This window comes from Callospermophilus lateralis, chromosome 2, assembly GCF_048772815.1.
Source record: "Callospermophilus lateralis isolate mCalLat2 chromosome 2, mCalLat2.hap1, whole genome shotgun sequence".
Taxonomy (NCBI): domain Eukaryota; kingdom Metazoa; phylum Chordata; class Mammalia; order Rodentia; family Sciuridae; genus Callospermophilus; species Callospermophilus lateralis.
Window position 1 is genome coordinate 67,244,549 of NC_135306.1, and position 23,560 is coordinate 67,268,108.

The 23,560-nt window shown below is 40.9% G+C and overlaps 1 protein-coding gene across 4 annotated transcripts in view; it reads right to left on the reverse strand.

The window, feature by feature from the left end:
* Dock8 (dedicator of cytokinesis 8) overlaps positions 1–23,560 on the reverse strand; it is a 214,902-nt gene that overhangs the window by 65,846 nt on the left and 125,496 nt on the right. For all 4 annotated transcript variants that reach the window (XM_076846038.1, XM_076846035.1, XM_076846037.1 and 1 more), the window contains 10 exons: positions 16,951–17,068; positions 16,050–16,120; positions 14,858–14,996; positions 14,150–14,251; positions 11,948–12,043; positions 11,033–11,267; positions 9,334–9,498; positions 7,945–8,114; positions 5,915–6,010; positions 2,652–2,747 (listed from right to left, as the gene is read on the reverse strand). In XM_076846038.1, the coding sequence (XP_076702153.1) occupies positions 2,652–2,747; positions 5,915–6,010; positions 7,945–8,114; positions 9,334–9,498; positions 11,033–11,267; positions 11,948–12,043; positions 14,150–14,251; positions 14,858–14,996; positions 16,050–16,120; positions 16,951–17,068 (1,288 nt within the window). The remainder of the gene's footprint in view (positions 1–2,651; positions 2,748–5,914; positions 6,011–7,944; positions 8,115–9,333; positions 9,499–11,032; positions 11,268–11,947; positions 12,044–14,149; positions 14,252–14,857; positions 14,997–16,049; positions 16,121–16,950; positions 17,069–23,560) is intronic.

Genomic DNA, 23,560 nt, shown 5'->3' on the forward strand with positions numbered 1-23,560 from the left:
AGAGTCCTGTGTAATTGTTGCCTTGGTTGATCTCCAAGTTGACCAACCCCATTAGAGTGCTTAAACTTGCACTTTTGTTCCCAACTGCTTCATCTGTTTAGCATCAGGGGCTTGTTGGAGATAAGGAAGGCTATTCACTTTACTTTTTGCTCTCTCTTTGAGGTCCACCAAGTCCCAGTAAATAGATGTGTAAGATCAAGAGCAGTTTTCAACTTTTCAATGGTTCTTAGCTCCCTGCAGTTAGGGGCAGTGAAGCAGTACTGCTGAAGCCTCTGGAGACTCTCTTTATGGCTACTATCCTTCCTCCAACCATGTCTGTATTTTGGGAATAGTAAAAACCCCTGCCTCAAAGGTTGCTTGAGGATTAAATGAGATAATGCTTCAAAATGCTTAAAACAGCACCTGACACATTATATATATAGTAAGATGACTAGTATACTTTGGATGCTATTATTTTTTGTTCCTTGGGATGTCAGCTGTTACTGGGGTTATATGAAGGAGACATCATTACACCTGAAGAGAATGCAAATTGACCTTCAAAACAGAGCTCTAAGGTGCCTTGTGGAACCACTCAGGCTTAGCAATACTGAGTTCGTGATTACTGGGTATGAAATAACAATGTAGTTCTGCATTGAAGTCGACTGACTTCTAAAGGCAAAGGGTTTCCATGTTATCAATACATTAGCCTAAGAAGATGGTTTGTAAGGTTAGGCTTCCCAAAGGGGAAAAATGGTGGAAGAAAGGAATCTGGACTTCAGAGTTGGAGAACTGAGGCTTTGTACCTCACTGGCAGAGCAGCTAGCAATTCCCTACTCAGCCTTGGTATGTGCTATGGGGATAACCACTACTCTCTCACCCAAATTTTATTTATTTATTTATTTTGTGGTGCTGGGGATCAAACTCAGGGCCTCAAACATGCTACACAGTACTCTAACACTGAGCTACACCCCCCAGCCTTCTCACAGGGTTTTAATAAGGTTGCGAGGATGAGTTAAAGAGTCCCTAGAGCTGCTATTAGAATGCTTACATAGCAGAGCTTGAGATACACTGTCCAAGGGACTTGGTTACCCGGTCAAACAACTATAGTGCTTTGTAGCATGTAAGTATTGGATAATATCTAAAAATGGATTAGGTGAAGTGTGCTCCAAGTGTAGGAGTAATACCAACCATCTTTAAGTTGAAATGCTGTTTTATAGGAGACTTTTTTCTATGAGACTCTCCAAGATATCAAATTTAGTTTTTGCTTCATGTTTTTTTTTCTTTAACTGCAATTTTGACAGTCGAACTCAGGATAATTTGTATAAACTGTTTAGATGGATCATAACCCACATGAACCCTCTTTATGGAGAAGCTTAATGGTGGGTGAGGTAGGTAAGTAGGAGCAGGATATACAGGTCATAGAGTGTTGATTTTAATACTTCACATGCCTCAAGAAAAAAGAGGGGAGCAGTTTGTGACCATCCATTTCTGCTAGAACTTATGTCCCACTGCTGGCAATCTTGTCCTAGGACTTGTGAGCTGCAGCCACTCACTTTATTTAACCAGCTTAGCTTGGAGAATGCAAAATGCTTGTGCTGGCTGGGTACACATTTCAAAGACTTCAGTTTTATTTAGGACTTACAGAGCAGAGGTGATGTGAATCTGTGGATTGTAGGTGTGCTTAGAAGCCACTTGGTAGGACAGGCAACTGAACATCACTGCCTCCTGATTTTATTTAGTATAAAAAAAAGCTCAAGAATCTGCTTTATTTTAACCAAGCACCCCCAAGTGATCCTGTTGGCAGGGATCTGGGGTAGTGCTGGCGCAAGAGATAGGAGAATGAAGAAGACAGACCCCAATTCTAGAAATCTAGTAGGTGAGCCAAAAAAAAAAAAAAATTACAAATTGGGTTAGGTGATAAGTAGAGATAAATAGGGTGTTTAAAAGGAGAATGATAAAATAGAAGAATTACATTACAATATAAGGTGGTCAGAAAAGGACTACTGGAGGTGGTGACATTTATGCTGAAGCCTAAAGAAAACACAGTGTGTGTTTGTTGGGGATCGGGCAGGGAGTGAAAGGTAGGAACTAGTGAGAGAACTTGAAACTTTGAGGCTGAAAAAGAACTTGATACCTTCCAAGAACTACAAGAGTAACCATGTGGGTGGATGAGGGGGGAATATGGAATGAGATGAAGTGAGAAATGGAGGAAAAGAGCAGAGTCATACAAGGGCTTTTTAGTCGTGATAAGTATTTGTGCTTTTTTTTTGCCAGTACATTGCAACTTGCTAAAGGGGTTTGAAGAGAGGAGTGACACTGTTTAATGTTGGCTGTCCTGTGTAGGATGGATGGGCTGAGGGCAAAGGTGGGTAGAGGGGAGAGAAAGAGGAAGTTACTTTAAGAGGCACAGGAACAAGGACAGTGGCTTGGCAGTTGGGGAACAGGATAAGATGCCATGGGTTGGAGGCAGGTTTTCAAAGTCGAATCCGTGCGATTCTATGGAAGATGGATGAAGAGGTGAGAGGAGTCATACTTTAAGGAATAACCCTAGGTATTCAGTAGGGACAACTAAGTGAACAAGGCGTCAGTTCCTGATATGGGAAACATCACTGCCTTTCTGCCATGTTGTCTTCTTGCCCTGTAGAACATAGATATGAACATGTGAGACTCACCAGAAGCTCAAAGAAGAACCAAGCATACTTGAAGACAGTTTCTCTCACCATCCCAGTGCTGACCACCATCTGCAGGGCAAGCTCCTCGTGGAAATGCTGACAACAGTTAGGAAAACCAAGCTGTGATGGCGGGACTCACCAACACCCCTCTTCTTTTTTTTCCAATTGAATAGCCTGTTAGTTCTTGAAGCATGTATCGTAGATGTCCTAGGCCACAGGCAGTGAGTGGCAAAGACAGTGCTGAAATAACCCGAGGTGAGGTCGATACTGTGCAGGAGAGCTAGGTTTGAAGGAACGGACTCAGCCTGCGAGTGACACTGTGACCTACAGGGGAAGCACTCCAAGGTAGCAGTTGAAATTGGAGGCGTGGAGTACAAAGAGATGAGAGGTTTGCCTGGGGAGAGTTTGACCATGTGCAAACCATTCCTCTCTTTGTATTCAATTTTCTCATCCATAAAATCAGCTGATAGGTAGCAACAGTTCTCAAATTTGGATATATAATAGCATCCCCTGGTGACTTTGATAAATAAAACACGCAGATGGCTGGACATCACTCTTAAAGATGCTAGGTCTGGGGCAGGGTCTGAGAATTTGCATTTCTACCAAGTTTCCAGGGGACACTGATGCTGCTGGTCCAATCACAGTTTGGGGACCACCATCTGGAGGGTATGTAAACTCCCTTCCTGTCTGATTGGATAATTTTCCTTTGCATACTCCCATGACGGCTTTATGTGGGAAATGTGATTGGATGGGTGATGAGAAGAGGGGCATGGTGGTAGCTGGAACCTGCAACTTGACATTCCTTCCCAGAGTCAGAAGCTTGGAACATCCCTCAGCTCCACTTTATGTCTTCACTTCCCTTCAAGCCCTATCTGCTCCATAGCAAATGGAGCAGAATTTTACCTTTCCCATCTTTCCCATTCTTCAACTTCTCTGGATAGTTAATAATATTCTTTTGTTTTTTATTTTTCATTGTGGATAGACACAATATCTTTATTTTACTTATTTTTATTGAGGCTCAAACCCAGTGCCTCACACAGACTAGGCAAGTGCTCCACCACTGAGCCACAACCCCAGCCCCTTAATAATATTCTTGACAGTAGTTTTGATGGGAAAGCAGTTTAGGACTCAGGGTTGAACTACAAACTCATCATAGCTGACTTAGTCTCACATTGGAAAGTCCTGCGTCTTGGAGACTCCATTAGTTCTGGGAAAACCCTAACTAAAAGCAAAAGCAGTATCTGGGAATTTTCTGTGGTTTCCATTCATCTTATACCTATAGAACCTAGAATAAATACAGATGAGCTAGCTCATTTTTTTTTTTTTTTGTATTGTTTAGTGGTTTAGAAAGTTAACACTATTTGAAGACCCTAATATCACCTACTGATGTGGAGTTAAGTTTTAAAATCAGCCTAAAGCAAAAATTGATCATATAAGATCACATTCAACAATCCTTTAAATTACCCATAGGATACAGTATGCATGCAAGCAATTTACTAGTTCTTATGAATATTAAAATTTTGAGAGCTACTAAGCTAAACTAAAAAGAGACAAATGGAAAATTTCTGTGCGGATGTTTGTGTGATCTAACTGATTCCATCCCTGTTTGGTTCAGCTCATCAGCTGCTCTCACTTCATTTTGCAAGTTAGTCAGAGTTTAATAATCTTCAGACATGCGAACACATTTGTTTGCTGTTTAGGGTCTTAAGTGAGGCTCTGCCATCTGGGAGAGGTGTGGGGTTGAGTGGTAGGTCTAGCGGGTGGTCAACTGGGCACGCAATATAACTTGGCCACACCTTGATCTTCCCATGGTGGGAAAGAGACTTTCCACCAACGTCAGAATTAGCCTCTGTAAATAGGTCAGTTTGACTACCAGAGTCTTATGGCAGCAAGAGATTAGACAAGGATAAGCTGCTTCTTAAAGTAATTTATGCAGCTTGCTGCTTACTGGGCGGCATTATCACAAGAACACCTTGCTCTAGACATTAGATAAAATAACCAAGTCGCAAAACCCTGTTTGCTGAGCTATTAAGGAAACACATTGGCTAAACTTCCCCCTGCAATGAAACAATTCTCTTCTGGTCATTTCAGGTCAAAAGAAGGCAAGTGCAAAACCAAACAGGACATGCTACAAGGAAGTCAGGGTGTAGGCAAATGTTTTTTTTTTTTTTAAGAAGGGAGATGGTACTTGTAACCAGTCACTGAGAAGGGGCTATGACAGCTAATGCTAACGTTTAGGGTAGATGACAAATTTTTAGCCTAAGAACATCTTTCACTTTTCCTTTTATAATTAACTCCTGGTACCTCTCCCTAACATATAGTGCCTGGACTACTGCAAAGTTTTTAGCATTAGGCCCTACAGCGTCTCTGATTCATCTTTCCTCCAGTCCAAAGAAAGCTATGCTGAGGCTCATTCCCTCCTTGCCTGTTTAACAAACTTTCCTCTGTGGCATTAGCTTTTGCAAGAGGCTTTCTTTGCAATTAGCATATTCACATTTTAATTAGAGTCTTGAAAGACACTATAGACCTTAAGAAGTTACCATAATGGTGAGACTCTTGGGTGCCTAGCTCAGGGGAAAACTTGTCAGAAGGCTGGCTTGACAGAAAGCTTTTGAACACCCCCCAACCCCCATGCCTCTCTTAAACTACCCTGGCTTTGGCTATGATTAAGGAATTCTTTTGGGTTAAGAAATTCTACATCTTGTAAAGTTTCTGAACTCAAGAGATAAGGCTGATGATAGAGAATTAGGAGGAAGTATTTCATATCACTTTAAATAGTATTGAAATAATTATATTTAATTACTGCCATTCATTTTTGTCATGGATGAATTATCCCTAGCTCATCTTCCACTAAAAAAAGAGGCTAATGCAATGAGTCTCAAAGTGTCGTCCCTGTAATAGCATTAGCTGGGAACTTGTTAGAAATGCAAATTCTTTAGCCCTAGCTTGAATCCATTGAATCAGAAACTCAGGGGGTAGGATCTAGTAATCAGTTTTAAGGAAGCATTCCAGGTAATTCTAATGCACGGTTAAGTTGGAGAATTATTATGTTGTTCATGGACAGTTAGCTATTTAAAAAATGAAGGGTAAGGAATAAGGTTGTAAGTGTGTGTGTGTGTGTGTGTGTGTGTGTGTGTGTGGTTGTATGTTAGCTGGGCAGGGACAAGACTGGAGAGTACTTTGATAGTGTCTATTTCCAATCATAATGCAGGGTCCAGACCAGTCCTTCCTTGTCCTGGAATTATCTCCAAATTGCTCAGTACCTTTTTGCTGGCTGGCCTTGGGGCTGCAGTTGAACCTGGGACATCATTATTGCCAGAGCAATAATAAGACATCCTGCTGCAGTTGCGATCAGCAATCTGAAACACACAAACCATGACTCAACAGTCAGCTAACTTACACTGACACCCTGGAAATCACCATCTCAGAATTCTCCTCCCTCCCTCCCTTCCTTCCCTACTGAAGATTGAATCCAGAGGTGGTTGACCACTGAACCATACCCCCAGCCCTTTTTATTTTTATTTTGAGACAGGCAGGATCTCACTAAGTTGCTGAGGCTGGCCTCAGACTTGTGATCTCCTTGCTTCAGCCTCCCAAGTGGCAGGGATTACAGGTGTGCGCCACTACACTAGGCTCAGAATTGATTTTTAAGACACTTCTTACTTTTTTTCTACTTATAAAGGTAAAATACTTTGTCAAAACAAAGTAAAGAAGGTAAATTGACACCTAGTTTCACTTATTCCTAAGTTAATAACCATAATAATTTGGTGTTTCGCATCCCATAGCTAAAAACTAGTTAGAATCAGATACTGAATAGTTCCTTTAACATTCTGTGACTTTACTGGGAAAACAGAAACAATGTGAGAACAGTGCCCCTCTGCGGTTTAGCATGGTACTGTACTTAGTCCCCTAAGCACTAATAAATTTCCAAAAACCACTTCTGAAAGGGTCATGCTTTATTCTTTTGGCTAGACAAAATCTTTCTTTTGTTTGTTTTTAATTGATGCATAATAAATATCCATATTTATGAGGTTCAGTATGATAATCAAGTCAGGGTGTTTAGCATATTCATCACCTTATATATTTATCATTTCTGTGTGGTAAGAACTCGCAGAGGGCTGGGATTGTGGCTCAGTAGTAGAGGGCTTGCCTAGCATGTGTGAGGCTCTGGGTTCAATCCTCAGCACCACATATAAACAAATAAATAAAGGTCCATCAATAACTAATAAAAATATTTTTTTTTAAAAAGAGAACTCTCAGAATTCTCTCTTCTAGCTATTTTGAAATATTCAATACAATGTTGTTAACCATGGCACTCTCTGGACCCTAGAACTTCTGCTTTCTATCTGTAGCTTTGCAAATGCCTGTGTGTGTGTGTGTGTGTGTGTGTGTGTGTGTGTGTGTTTTACTAGGGATTGAACCCAGGGCTTTGTGCATGCAAGACAAGCACTCTACCAACTGAACTATGTTCCCAGCCCTGTAAATACCTTTAAAAATTTTTTAAACTAGAATTTGGAGAAATAACATAAAAGCAGCTATTTAAGGCCCATTGTGTTGGTCAGATACTTAATGTTCGACTTGAGTGATTAACCTTCATTTCTTTTGAACTGATGGATTCCATTTTGAAAGATATAGCAGCAAGACTGTCATTTAAAGATCTGCTCAGAGTCAGTTAACAGTGGTAGGAGACTGTCAGAGCATTAGCTGGTTTAGCCACACAGAAACAGTGAATAACATGAATTTTATTTTCCAGCATTGGGTCTTGGTGCTGACATACCCTGCAGTGTGGTCCTATGCAAGTCACCTGCCCTTGGCCTCTGTCCTCCCCCTGCAGAGGTCTTAACCTCTGGCTGAACTTAAGAATCATTTATGGCTCTTTTAAAACATAGCACTCCCAGAGATTCTGATGATCAATAGGTTGAACCAATTTATTGATATTCTATCCATTAGACTTACAAAATCAACACAAGGATGTGCTGAAGTTGGCTCAGCAGTTTCTGAGAGGTGATTAATAAATTTTCTGGATTTTTTTGAGACAGTTGTGAAAGGACATTATTTAAAAATTATATAAGCTTACATTTAAATAAGTCATATTAAAAGCAAAGGTAAATCTGTACAATGTGATATCCTGGATTTATCTTAGAATATACACATGACACTAACAGAAAAACTGATGAGGCTCAGTTTTAGTTGATAGTAATGTACCAGTGTTAATGTCTTAGTTTTTCACATGAACCATACCGTACAAGGCATTATACACATTAAAAGAAACAGGGTTTGCCATCTTCCCTACCTTTGAAGACATGATGTTCTTAACTTCCTCGTCAGCTGCAGAGTGTGTCCCTGCCAGGTCTGGGTTGCTGCTGCTCATCACCCGGGCCTGCAGCAGCTTTGAGTTCACAGCAGCAGCAGATGTGCGTCCATACGTGTGGTAGCGAGGGTCGGGGAGGGCAGTGGTGCCACCTGTGTCCCACCAGGCAGAGACATGTCAACAGAGGACCAGAGTCACTTACAGACCTTGAGAAGGAACTGAAGAGGGATAGGGCAGGTAGTGGAATGAAAACCTACCAATCAAGCCTTGAACTTAGTCTCTTCATCAAAACTTGGGGGGTGGGCACTGTGTTTTAGGGAAGTAGATGGGACAGGAGGCAGGAGAAGTGGTGAGGATTGTGGTGACTGGAGACACGCACCTCATTTCCAGCCTCCTATTGCCAGCAGAAACAGAACCCAGGGTTGCCAGAACTTCTGATTTCTCAAGAGAAGTTCTAAATGTGGTTATTTTTAAATTTATCAATATTTAAATGATGATAACTTTATAATTCCTGGAGTAAGGTTTTCTGAGATTCAAAAATCCATAGAGTTGAGCTGAGCATGGGGGTGTACACCTGTCATCCTGGCAAATTGGGGGGCTGAGGCAGGAGGATTATAAGTTTAAGGCCAGCCTGGGTGAAACTACAGATTTATGTGAAATGAGGCTGCATGGACTAATAAAGTACCACGTTTATTTAGGCATGGAATTTGGTAAACTTATGCTATTTATTATATCATGCTGAACCAAAGTTCTGATGGATTATTATCTATATAAATAATTAAGAAAATTAGCAAACTAGATTATCATTATTATTTTAAAAGTTTAGTTTGGGGAAACGAGAAAAGGAATTTATTAATTAACTTTTTAGTAATGAAAATTTTAAGAACCTCTGATACCACTGCCATTGGATAGACATTATTTTCTTTGTCATTATCCCAGGCTTCGAGACATTAGTTTACACTTCTCCATTTTTTAATCTTTATTTTCCCAGTATGTAAGTCACACTTGATCAAAGTGTTTAATCCTTTTATTTTTTTTTTTACTTAAAAAAATTTTTTAGTGCATTATAGTTATATGTATCAATGGGATTTATTTTGACATATTCATAAGTGAACATGACATATTTTTAAAAAGAGATCCTCAGCTGAATCATCAATTAGAACTGGGTAAAGAGCACTGAAATATTATCAAATAAGCAAACAAAATAGGTACTTAGAGCCTAAAAAGGAAGGCAGGAAGAAAATGTAGAAAGAAACTTTCAATTTCAGGACTTATATAAATTGTGAATTCTGAAAAATAAAATTGAATTTATTTTGAATTACAAGGCAGTGGGATGGGTGGGGCACCAGATACCCTATCGGGCAACACTACCTTGCTTGGTTGAGTCTCTGTGCAGCTCCGGCAGGCGGAAGACGTAGTGGACATAGGAAGCCAGCAGGCAGTTCCTCCCGTGCTGGTCCTTGCTCAGGTCCTTGCTGTTGTGCAGACTATTGGCGATGGCCACCACGGACTCAAAGGCAAACTGGGAGAAGTTGGCTGAGGAACCAAGCGAAACGTGAACCTGAGGTGAACGTTCTCCCAGCCAGCAACCATGAGTCCTGCCCACTGATCACCTTAGCCAGGCTGCGTGCAGGGTGAGCCTGGGCCAGGGGAGCTCTAGCCCTGGCTCTGTTCACCACAGCCATTCACGTTCCCTCCTTTCACTTTCTTCTGTCAGCACAATGGATTTTTCAGGACCAAGACATGTCTGGGTGTCTTTCCTCTCTAAACCCTGCTGCAAGACTTGCAGGCTGGCATTGTCAATATTACCTGGGAAACACAGATTCTCAGGCCATACCAGCCCTGCTGAATCAGAATCTGCATTTCAACCAGTTGCCCAAGGGATTTGAGAGCCTGCTATGATTTGAGATGCACCATTGCATGATACAGATTCTTGTATAGACGGATCTAAATGTATGTATGTTAACGTCATTCCTCCTGGTGGGCCCAGACAAACTACTGGTTTACTGTACATATGCTCTTGTTCTGGTGCTCCAAGCCTTCCATAGTTTGGCTGCAACCTACTTATCCAGCCTTGTGCCTGTTTCTGCTCAAATTCGGCTTCCCTTCCAGTGAGGCAACTGCCACATTGTCCCACTGCGTATCTGTCTCTCTCCTCCCTGGCTTCACTCAGACTGTTATCCTCACCTTCCTTGCTTTTGTCTACATGGATCCTTCAATGCTCTGCACAAATCCCATCTTCCTGAAGCCTCTGACATTGTGCAGTACAGGGCTTAAGAAAATCCAAATGGCTCGCTTCTCTGCAGCTTCTAGTGGTAACTTCAGCCTCTCTGTGAAGGCTGAAACCCTTTCCCAGGTCAGATATGCTTCTCATATTTTCTTGTCCTCCCCCACTGTGCTTCCATACTGCTAAACAGAGTAGGTGCTATATAAACTCTTGGAGATTAATTGCCTCAACTTTGATGGTAAAGAAAACACTCAGTTGTTAAGAAAGCAAAAAATCTTAGAGGTAAAATAAATCCACCAGTTACCAGAAATGGATTTTTTTTTTTTTTTTTGGTACCAGGGATTGAACCCAGAGGAGTTTTGTCACTGAGCCATATCTCCAGTGCCCTCCTTTTCCCCTTATCTTTTATTTAGAGACAGAGTCTTGCTGAGTTACTTAGGGCCTCCCTAAATTGCTGAGGCTGGCTTTGAATTTGAGATCCTCCTGCCTCAGCCTCCCGAGCCAGTGGAATTACAGGCATGTGTTATTGCACCTGGCTGGAAAGGGAACTTGAAAGACTTCCTCTATTCACTCAATAAAGTTTATGAAAAAAGCTATAATATTTAGAACACTATTTTCATGTTCTTTTATTTTTATTTCTTTATAAACATGCATTGAGTATAAAAAAAAAATAGCACTGGACTTGGCCTCCCTTGAACTCACATCATCAGTGCAAAGGAAGCACACTGTTCCTGGATTTCTGGAAAACTAGGTTTTCTACAGCCCTCCTACCTTGGCCTGTTCTTGCCTGCCCATGCCTACCCTCACCTGCCCATGCCTCCTCCCAGTCCCCCAGGCTTCTACCTGTCTGGCCAGCAATGACCATGGGCTGCACGGACAGCTGAAAGAGCTTGTCCAGCACCAGGTGCAGGAAGAGCACCAGGGGCTCCAGGCGGGAGGAGTTGAGGCAGATGATGCTGAGCTTCAGCTCGTGCTCCAGCGCGCTCTCGCTGATCTTGTGGTCCAGCACACGGATGGGGAAGGTCACTTGGCTCTCCAGGGAGTGGCAGAGGGTGAAGAACTTCTCCAGGTGGTTGTCCTAGGAAGACAGAAAGCAGAAGACCCAGAGGGGACTTATCCCACCAATGCTCACCCACGGATCCATAAGGACAATCAAACAGCTCTGTACGGGGACGACCTCTCCGCCAAGTTCCAGATCAGAAGTTCTGAGCCATTTCACAGCAAGGCAATGAACTTCTTTGTAGAACAGGATAGGACCTCTCAATAATTGCTAACTAAAGGAAAAACAGTTTAGGCTCTGATGTGCTCCGTAAGCAGAGGTTGTCATGGCAGGTAAACATACTGTCCAAAGAGGTCTAAGCAGATGCATAACTCAGTGACAGGCAAGGGAGGGGGGGATGGAATTTTTCTGAAAAGCTGATAAAACAGCGGAAGCATGGAAGGAAACAGCACAAAAGTTTTTCAGATCAAGTTTCCCCACAAAGTTTCTCAAGCAACTGAGCAGGCACTACATTCCTTCGTTTAGATACGACATTTTCCTAAGGTCTTCCACTTTAAAGGGAAAATGAAAACTGAATTGGCTTGTAAGTCCCCACAAAGAACTCAAGGTTTTTTTTTTTTTTTGTTTTTTTTTAATCCATAGACAAAGACCTACATTGGTCTTTTATTGGCCTGTTGTTTGAAAGTTTCTCTGTTGTACCCTACTCTTCAACACTAGCCTGCAGGGTCTGATTCAAAGTTGGCCTTGGTGTTTCTTACCTGTGTGTGAACAGAAGAAACAGCTTGCACTTCAATATTAAATACTCCTTTATGTCCTTCAGCCCACTTGATGGGAGGATTCTGCAGAGGGACTTTCTGTGTTAAAGAAGAAGAAGAAGAAAGGATAAGCAATCCAATCTCCTTTTCTGATTGCTGACAAGCAGTGAAAAGCAACTTGAATGTCAATGTTGGGTCCTACAAATAGAAAGCTTCCCCCAAAACTACTGTAACTGGACTTGGAGTCAAGAGCTGTGGAATCAAGCCCAAGTTCAATTCTGCACTAAACTAGTTAATTTCATTTGACGTGTCAATCATTCTCTGGGCTTTAGTGTTCTCATGTTGCAAGCAGAGGGTTGCTCTGTACCTAAACTCCCATCCAGCATTGATAATCATTGATTCTAGGAATTGAGATAAGTACTCTTCCCATGAATCAAGAGTGTTAGGACAGGTTGTAGAGTAATGAAATGAAAGTAAAAGACATGAAATTCTAATGCATTTGAATAATGAAAATAACTTCCCTTTTAATCAAAGTGTTTCTAAGTAGCAGTCCTGCTTGGCTCTAGCTTATTTGTAATGACTCTTTTATATCAGTTATTTATCAATATCTTTGCAGGTCTACTAGTAACTTTGCAGGTCTACTAGTAACTACCATATTGGACTGTGCAGGTCTGCAGGATATTAGAAAGCAATGGAGATGTATCTATAAAATAAAAAGCTTGAGTAGAAAAAGGAACTAACGTTTACTCAGCATTAAGTTTATTGTTCAATAGGCAACACCACATTTCATGTTCACAGCCTTATAGGTAGATATAGACTCAGCTTCATCTTTGAGACTCAGAGAGGGCAAGTAATTCACTCTTGTCCACACAGCTAAAGTATGGCCCAATCCAGATTTTGGACCCAGATTTGCCTGTGTCCAAAACTCAGGTTTGTTCTATGCTTTAAAAGATAACTGGGAGTTAGAATATGATGAGAAAGTGATTTTGAGGGCCTCTACATGGTGCTCTGTGTCCAAATGATAAAGAGCAACCAGAGAACATCTGTGAAACACTCAGCTGACCCTTAGCTGGCTGTCAGGAGGGCAGTTTTAGTGTGAAGCCAGGTGTGAGCCTGTGGCCAGGGCAAAAGATACCTCTCTTTCTGGGGGAAAAAGATAATAAGAGGAAGAAAACAGCCTGGAGAGAGGGGTGAGGAGCAAAAGAGTTGAGGAGACACTTGACTATAAAGGTCAGATCTAAATCAAAGCCCTGGGAAAATTTTTTTAACTTAAAAACCCAAAGGAAAACATAAGAGTGAAAGGAGGATCTCTAGAATAAAGGATCTTCAAAAGAAACACATCAACCGACAGCAATTTGTGGACTCCATTTAGATCCTGATGCAAACAAACAATAATGGGATGATGTGGAACCTGACCACTGACTGGCTATTGATGAGATCAGGGAGTTATTATTAATTTTTCAAAGTATGAAAATGGTGTTGAGAAGGTTAAAAAAAGCTCTTATTTTCAAGGTACATGTTTAAATATGTACAAGTGAAATGATATCTGGAACTTGCTTCACAATAATACTCTGATGTAAATAATATACTGATGTAAACCTAAACCAAAGGGACTGAGAAGCATGGGAACTGGAGTTGGAATTGGTGTGGCCTGGATGGAGAGTTTGTGGGGCTGCCTTTAAATGGGCTCACCACAGGCAGAATGCATGGGAAAAGGGGGGGTGCAAGAGACAGGAAGGGGAAAAGCTTGATGATGCTGGATTCTTTAGAGGAAGGAGTAAAAACTTCAGTGTCCACCTGGGGACCACGACCCACAGGAGAAGCTGACAGACTGTGTCCTGGAAACCTTTTCTAAGGATCCTTTCTGGGAGCAGTTTTTATCAATAGTGGGCTTCACTGTGTCCTCATCTAGAATACATTATTCTGTGGATTCCTTTGTTGCAGATAACCCAAGGTAATGTTAAGTAGGGCACAGGCTGCATCTACTCAACATTCTGATTTGGTGGCATCTAACTGAATGAGGTTTCTTTCACAGTCAGATATTTCTCCCATTCCATCAGAGCCATAAATTCTCAGAAAATACTGTGTGCTGAGAGATAAGCACTCCAGAAAACACAATGAGCATCCTCGGTCACATTTAAGGGAAGGGGAAGTGATCCAAGACCCTGATAGCCAAGGACTAGCTGATGGCCCCTTGTTGGTTACCTCCGCAGAATGCATGGAGTAGTTGGGAGGCAGTTTTTCCAAGGCAACTGGGAGACAGTAGGATCCAGTTTGAAGACGTTCATTTAGGAGAATTGGCAGCCACTGAAACAGATGATGCAAAGAATAAAGTGGTATTTATTACAGCATATAATTTGGGTAATTTATCTGGCTCCCAATAATCAAATGCAACTAAACAATGATTAGATATTGACCAGGTCTCTTTTTGGCAGTCGTTTCTGTCCAGTTCTTTGCATTTTAAATTCCCTGAGAGTTCCTGAGATGGTAATATCAATGATTTACTGCCTTTAAAGCCCAAGTAGCAGCATTTTTCTTTATAACCAATGCTTATGTGTGTTGAACATCAATGTTCATTTTACCTTTTACAGTTTTAAAGGAATAAAAAATAAAAAGAGCTACTTCTATATGTGAAGCACATATATTAAATTTGGAAAGAACAGACATTGCAATGCTTTTCTTAAAAAAAAAAGAATATTCTTTCAGTATCTATCACCTAGTAACTTTCCATTTGTAAAATCCGTCATTTACTAAGTCAACTCATCATTTCAGCTTCTTCCTATAATCTGTTTTAGCACATTTTGCTACTTCTGACAGGAAAAAAGCAAGTGAATGGAATTTAGTTGTTTATCTCTGCAGGGACCTTGGCTGCCCAGCCCTGCAGTGTGAATTGGCAAGTTGGAAACAACTCACTGAGTATCCCAGGAGACTTTCTACGGAGGCTCCTTGCTTCTGCTGACAGCTGATATGATAGAAGGTGAATAGGAGGTGGTGATTTACTGTGAGCTTAGCAGGGAGCTTAATTTTCACTTCTTCATAAAAGTCAGGAGACCTGTTTCAAAAGCACATTATACACAAATAACTTTTAGCAAGAAGGATGACTTCTCTGACTATAAATTGCAATGCCAGGGGCCCTTTTGCTCTTGAGTTAGCCTGCATGGTGTGAAGGCTTTTCATTTGACATTATTCTGCTCCTGAGTGAGATGTCCTTGAAACCATGCTTGTTACTGGATACACTTCACTTACATACAACTGCTCACAAATGAAAGGCTTTGCCAAGGAAAAAGAAATTCCCACATACAATGGAAAAACTCAACAATGTAATCTGAAAAGGGGGTAAGGTTCAGAGTCCTGCTGTGACCTCTTTTTTCATCTCTACCCCAAGACCAGGGCCTGGTATGAGGCTGCTCTCATTAAAGGACTGAGGAAAAATGGATGATGCAGGAGAGAAAAGGAAGTCGGTTTTAGTGAATTACGAAGCCCCAGACACTTTGCTAAGGGCTTCATGCACATTACCCCATTTAACCCTCATGTCAAGCCTGGCCAGTGTTTACAGGAAGCATGTAAATGGGCCTGAGTTATCAGGCCAGGATCAAACCTAACTCCCCATCCTACTAAATGCAAATAACAGTTGAAAACTATTCCATGGTTCATTTTATTGACATAACCATGAGAGTTCTATTTCTGCTGTGGTCAACTTAAAAGCAGGTGGTAGGGCAAGAGAGGAGTCATGTACAGAAGAGAAGATGACCAAGATTGAATTTTGCTTCTGGTCACCTCTGGAATCTCAAAGCAAGCTAGAAAATGCACTTCCTTACTTAACACTATAGAATCTCTCTGCATCATACAAGGATTGGAGATTCAAAAAAAAAAAAAAAAAAGTCAAAATCATATTAGATTTTTTAACCATATTTTCTTTTCCTGTCTTAGTTGATGGTGAAAAATTTGCATAATCAACACGGAATTAAGGAACTGGTAAAAATGTCCTCTGTCCTTTAGGCCCTAAATTGTAAAAACTGTCGGGAAAAGTCACTTGGGAAAGCCAGAAAAACTAGAAGACCCTGAAACAATCTTGCCATAAGTTTGGATTCTGAAATATACTTACTTATTATGGTATGTAATGGCTGTGTACACTTCCTGCAGAAATTCAGGCCCATTGGACTTTCCAAAGATGACCTGTTCACCAATACAGAAGGAACAAAATTAATAGTGACTTTTGGATATATTCAAATCAACTACCAGGGGGCCAGTAAGATGCTGTAGTCTCATAATTTTATAAATTAAGGTGCAAGATCCTACAACTGGTCCAACCAAACAGGCAAAAGAACTGACTATGACTGGGTATGGTGGCCTATGCCTGAAATCCCAGTGACTCAGGAGGCTGAGGCAGGAGGATCACAAGTTCAAAGCCAGCCTCAGCAACTTTGTGAGGTCCTAAGCAACTTAGAGAGTTCCTAGTCTAGAGAAAGGTATAGTAACTGTATTCTACGACTTATGAAAAATGGTTTAAACTAACCACCTATCTCATTTAGTAGCTGATAGTTAAGAAGTACAGATTCTGGCATTTTGACTTCTTCAGAGAACATTGTATTATATGTTTATTATTTGAATTATATTTTGCCTCAGGATGAAGAACCATCCCTAAAAGGTGTTGAAGTGGTGTGTGTTTACTATTACTAGGCAGTACTTAATATTTATCTGTAGATGCGGTCTGTTTTGGTAGGTACGTAATGCAGTACATTTTCGCTCCTCAAAAATGATCTGCGTGTCCAACACTTCATAACTCATTATGGAGTAAGGAAAGAGGCTTTCAATTTAGATCGAGGCTGTTTTCCTGTCATTTGTGGAACCATACTGGACTAGCTGGAAAGGCGCCTGGACACAGTGAGTACAGCTGCCCTGAAGACAGTACTCTGTACATAGAGGAGCCCTGAATTCTGCCCTTGTGGACTCACAGGGGAAATACCTCCCACCCTGCTGTGAGGTCAATGTTACCCCCTCTTTACCGGCATAGCATGGCTAGGGTCTTCTCCACACATAAACTGGATTTTTATTGTAATGTTCCGGGCAGATGCCAGTTTGTTAGCAAAGTTCAGCCTCTGTGGGTAGACATAGAGTAGGTTTCTGGAAAAGAAAAGATAAAGAATAAAGCATAAGGTCTAGAGTTGATTTTAGCCAAGTTCTTCATTGAGTACCTAGGCCAGTACTCAGAGAGTGATTATTTTAATGGAGTTTTTCCCTTTAGAAGTCAATTATTGTTGGAGGATGAAGTTTCTGTTGATTCTTCCTCATCAGCTGCAGCCATGTGATAAAAACCAACACTTTTCTCTGTTTTTCTATGCAGTGTGACTGCTGATGCTTAGCAAGTCTTAATGTCTTGGAATGTTGAAATCTGCAAGGAGGTGATTGTAGGTCTGATACACAGATAAGAAGGCAAAAAAGGTTCAGCTCATTTTAAACCCAATTCATGACCTGACTTCATTCCTTCTCTTTCTCTCTCTCTTTTTTTCTTTCTAATCCTTATGTGGTAATTTTCATTTCCTATTGGCATGGTACTCTGTATTATTTTAACTTTCCCTCTTGTTTAAGAGGACAGATCAAACTTCCAAGCCTGGTTGTTATATAATGACAATAACTTGAGAAATATATTCATTCATTCGACAAGTATGTAATAGATACTAGATACTAGGCTAAGCATAATTTGGATATATTTTTTCTATTTGTATTATTACTAGTATATTCCACTGAATGTAAGCTCCATAGGATATTTTTAAAAATATTTTATTTTTTAGTTTTAGGTGGACACAATATCTGTATTTTATTTTTATATGGTGTTGAGATCAAATCCAGTGCCTCACACATGCTAGGTGAGCACTCTACCACTGAGCTACAACCCCAGTGTCAGGATAGGTATTTTTATCTTATGCTTTTTTTAGATTTTTTTTTGTAATTGTAGATAGATAGATACCTTTATTTTATTTATTTTTGTATGCAGTGCTAAGGATTGAATCCAGTGCCTCACACATGCTAGGCAAGCACTCTGTCACTGAGCCCCAGCCCCAGCCCTTATCTGATGCTTTTCGATTCACTGATATATCTTCAGCAGCTAGACTAGTGCCTGGGACATAATAGGTGCTAAGTAAGTATTTTGTGAATAAAGGAAAACTTGTTTTTGAAGAAGAATAGTCCTGATTCAAAGAAACAGTAATAATATTAACATTTATGCAGGATATATCCTGAGTCAGATGATATTTTAAATACTTAATATTTAGGGTTGGGGACGTAGCTCAGTGATAGAGTGGTTGCCTAGCATGGGGAGGCCCTGGGTTCACCAGTACCAAAAAAAAAAAAAAAAAGAAAAAGAAAAAAAAGAAACAACCTCAACAGACCCAAATACTTCAAATTCATTACTTTGTTTAGTTTCATAATTATCCTTTAGGTAGGTACCAATATCACTGTCATCATACCGGCATTATCATCCCCATGTTAGAACTGGGGAAAAAATGAATAACATGTGCCAAACTATATGGCTAGGAAATGGCAGAGTCAGGACTTGAGCCAGGCAGCCCTGTGCTCTTAACCAAGCTATTCTCCCCCTGCGCAGCTCTGACTGAAATGCTGGGAATGGCTTTTCATGTCTACCTTCAATCTCTGGTCTCATTATTTGAGTGTCAACAGCAAAACAAAGACTGGTTCAATTGGCGTCATGTCCTTTGGGAAATGTTTGTCTTCTTCGCTCTTGATCTGGATCTTTTTTAACTTCCAGGCATTATCTGCTCCCTAAACAGATACATTCTTGCCCCAAGGGCTTCCAAGATACCCAAACCACCGTTGTGTGGATTGAATACTAGGAGAGGAGTGCCCAAGAAGGAAGTCCAGGTCGCCACACATTCCATCAATGAACGCAGGGTCTCATAAGACTTCACAGGATTTGTATATTAATAGACAACAGAGTCTCTCAACCTGGCCGCTAGTGACTTTTTGGACTAGATAATTCTTTGTTGTAAGGGGCTGCCCTCTGTACTGTAGGATGCTCAGCAGCATCCCTAGTCCTCATCTACAGGGTCCTACTGAGATCTTGTCCCCCCTCAACTGTGGCAACCAGAAATGTCTTCAGATGTTATCAAATATCCCCAGGCAGTCAAAATCACCCACATCTGAGGACTATAGCTCTGTACATGTGAATTTCTACAGGACAGATCTACACAAATAAACAGCAGACTGCTTCCCTTTAATACATAAAGTTAAATAACCAATGCCACCTATTGGGTCCATATTCAAATGCAAAATATGTTCCATTGGAAAAAAGTGAAGTTAATAGTCAGCTATGAGGCAGAAGATGAAAATTTAAATCTGTTTAACCAATGGGGTCTGGGGTAGGCAGGGAATGGAGAACTGAAAGCAAAAATAGGACCAAATGAGTAGGGTGAGTGGGCATGCTTCTGGTGGACAACGCAAACTGCCTTGAGGAAATCACTTAGTATCTACTGGAGAGAGAGAGAGAGAGAGAGAGAGAGAGCTACATTTCAAGACTAATGGTCATTGTGATAACACTGTGAAGCACTAGGAGAGGCTAATTTATGCTCAAAATTCTTGTATTCTGGTTTGATAAAAGGATATGAGAGAATATCTATTTTGAAATGGGTCAGTCTTCAGAACTAAGTATATGCTAGGTGAGGAAGCCTAGAATCGGGAACCAGACCTATCTTTTCTTTTCATATTCCATAGTCTATCTTTATTTTCAGAGCAACTTTGAAATTTGTATTGCATACTATATTTCTTTTTTTAAACTTTTTTTTAGTTGTAGACAGACACAGTACATTTATTTTATTTATTTTTATGCAGTGCTGAGGATTGAACCCAGTGCTTTACACATGCCAGACGAGTGCTTTACCACCGAGCCACAATCACCCCTACATACTATATTTCATGGGCAACTTACCATTACTGAAAGCAATGACATCAAAACCTCACTTAATCTTCTACCAGGTATTAATCTGATTCCATTAGACGGGTTGTCAATGAAAATTGCATCCCAAATTTGCATTCCCCATTAGTTCCAGGGACCCCCCCCCCCCCCGGCCCAGTGCTCTGCAAAGTGTTATCAAGTACATGGGGAAGACATAGGGAGTGGGGATCACACAACAGTGTGATCAAACACTACTGGGAAAGACTGGGGTGAATCAAGATAAACAGGTTAGTGTGTACTGTGAATGCCTTAGAGAGGGGAAAGACATCCCCAAATGTTTGTTGTTGTATGGGGATGGACTCAGAGGTGCTCTACCACTGAGCTACATTCTCAATTCCTTTTTATTTTTTATTTTGAGACAGGATCTCATTAAGTTGCCCAGGTTGGTTGAACTGCTGATCCTTTTGCTTCTCTGAGTTGCTGGGATTAGAGGTGTACACCACCATGCCTGGTTCTCCAAGTGTTTTGGCTTCAGAACTCAATTCATTTGTTTATTCTTTCACAAGTGTAATATTCTCAGAAATGATTTGGGAAAACATTGAAATAGACTTATCTGGCTATGGAAGAACATCCCACATCAGGGAAGAAAAAGCAAAAACATAAAGATTCTCTACTCAAATATCTTGCTCAGTAATGAATGTCCCCAGATGTTCAAGAACAAAAACAGTATTTGGGACTGTCAAGAACACACAGGAGCTGGGCATGGTGTGCACTCCTGTCGTCCCAGCTACTTGGGAAGCTGAAACAAGAGGATCTTGAGTTCAAGTCCAGCTTCAGCAACTTAGTGAGACTCTTTCTCAAATAAAAAAAAATGAGTACAAAGACAAATAAGTAGCAGTTTCTATTTTTATTTACCACAGTGTCTCTAAATTGGGAGACAGACCCAGTGGAGGCAGAATGGGGTGACCATCTTGGGAACAGATTAGAGTTGCTGTCTCTTGTGGCTTTTCTGGGTTCTTTGCTTAATGGAGAAAACTGGCACATGCTTTCCCCCTTGATTTCTAGCCTTTGCTGCCAGCTCTTTCTAATTTCCATCTTATCCTCTCATTGGACTCTTAACAGGTTCATTACTGGCTGCATTAACCACTTACATTCGAATGAAAAAAAGAAGATAAATGTGAGGCAACAATTTCTAACAAAGGGAAGTGAATTTAATTTAGATGGCAGAATACACAGAGAGCATCAAACATCAGTTACCTATACATGGCCTACCCAGAAAAGTAGGTGACGGGCCATGACATGATTAAGATGCTCAGACTGAGAAGTTTGAGTGCCAGCATTTACTTTTTTTTTTTAATGTACTGGGGATTGAAATCAGGTCACTGGACTGAGCCACATCCCCCACCTCATTTTGTATTTTATTAGAGACAGGGTCTCACTGAGTTGCTTAGTTGCTGAGACTGGCTTTGAACTCTCAGTTCTCATGCCTCAGCCTCCTGAGCCGCTGGGATTACAGGTGTATACCACTGCGCCCGGCCAGCCCCAACTTTTTAAGATGAGTAAACTGAGCCCTAGAGGTAAAGTGCCAGCTCACTCTGTGGGTTAGCCACAGCCAGCCACAGGATTCAGTGCAGCGCTGGTTCTGCTGTACCTCACGGTTAACTCAGTAGCACCCCCAGATCTTGCTCTGTCCATCTGAGGCAGCCCAACCTTGATGGTAGGAGACAGAGGAGGACCACAGTTACTGTCAGGAGTGGATGTGGGGATAGTAATGGATGGCAGAAGACAGTTTACAGTTGGGGTGTGGGATGCATGTGGGGTATAGACCCCTCTCTGCCCATTGCTCGCTCTTCTTAATCTCCACTGCTGCCGCTCAAATAAGAGAGCTAATGTTTATCAAAGGACCTGTAGCATTCCTCCTTTGCCTTTTAGCTGTGTGGAGTTGAGCAAGTTACTTAGCCTTTATGAAGCCCCAATGGGACTAATAATAGCTCCAACCTATAGACTATGGAGGCACTAGCAGCAAGAACTTAACAAGGGACGGCTGTGATGGTCATTTCCCCTGCAGAGCTGATAAGTTAGGTACACTCCACTGTGCCCACAGTGTCTGTGCCCAAACCACCTGAGACTGGTGCAATGCTTTCTCAATTGACCATGACTTCTACCCTTGCTCCTTATAATATACTCTTTTTATACTGGTGAGAAGGATCTTTCAAAATGTAAAACAGGTGTCAGGCACTTAAAAGGGTTTCTTAAACTCAGTATTACAGGTCCTACATCATCCATCTCTTGGAAAATTCTTGGATCTTCTCTTGTATCACTTTCACACACTGGCCTTTCTTCAAGGCCAAGGTCATTTCCAACTACTCCCACCCCAAGGTTTTCATACCTGCGGTTCCCAGAGCTCTCCCCAGGTTTCTAAATGACAGGCTGTTTCTCATCTCTTGGTTTTCAGCTCACAGGACACATCCTCACAAGTCTCTCCTACTGTTCTATTTAATTGGCACTCCACCTTCTCTCTTCTGTCTTTCACAATTACGTAACTATCCTATATACACATATAATTGTGAAAGCAGTATATGAAAGTACTGTATGCCCATTGGTTTTCAATCCTGAATAACCGAAAAGTATAAAAAAGTATAAAGAAGAAAATGGCCACCACTCAATATCCCCCTATACTGAGAAAAGTCACTGTTAAAACTTTAGCATATTGTCATTTAGTCATTTCCTCTATACATTAAATCTCCTTCTCAAACTGTGTGTACAAAGCTTTATTTTACTTTTGTGTGACTTAACATTGTTCAGTTATGGTATTTTCCCCAATATGACTAAATAGTCGTATTATTGTTTGGGTATGAGGTATTCCCCAGAATCTCCTGTGTAAATGTAGGGATATTCAAAGGTGAAATGATTGGGTGTGAGAACTGTAACCTAACTGGTCCTTCCTAGTTGGAATGGACTGACTGGGTGTTAACTATAGGCAGGTGGAGCATGGCTGGATGAAGTGGGTCATGAAGTGCTATCTCACCTTGGGCCCAGAGCAATGGAGCTAGCCATCTATGGCTTGAGACCTCTGAAGCTGTGAGTCCCCAAATAAACTTTCCCTTCTATAACTTGTTCTTGCCAGGTATTTTGGTCACAGCAATGCAAAAGCTAACTAAAACAAGCCAATAAAAATTATTTTAACAGTTGCATGATATTCCATAATATGAATGTGTCATAATTTATGCTAACTCCAAAAAAAAAGCATTTAGAGTTTTTCCTTTTTTTCAATAATAAAACTTTGATGAACACTTTACATGTTTTGCCCCTCTTCAACGCAGTGTACTTTTTTAAAATTTCTTTTTCAATGCAGCATACTTTTGAAATAATACTTCTAAATTCTGTTTTTGCTCATTTTCTTAATCTTTGAGTTAATTGAAAAGACACCAGTCAACCTTGCTTCAATGCTGTGGTTGGAGGAATAATGAGCCAAAGTTTGTAAAAATGCTTTGAAGTAGCTAGATGAAAGGGGCTGTGTAAATCACAACAGAAGTAGCTGTGTCAGACTGGATAATCAGGTTTGCTGTTACCACACTTGTCCTAGGCCCCATACAGCGGGACCCATGACCCTGTCCCACACAACAGCCAACACAGTCAACAATTTTGCACACTGATTCGGAAGGGGCTGCTCACTCTTGTATTCAAACCTCAGCACAGGTAGTCTG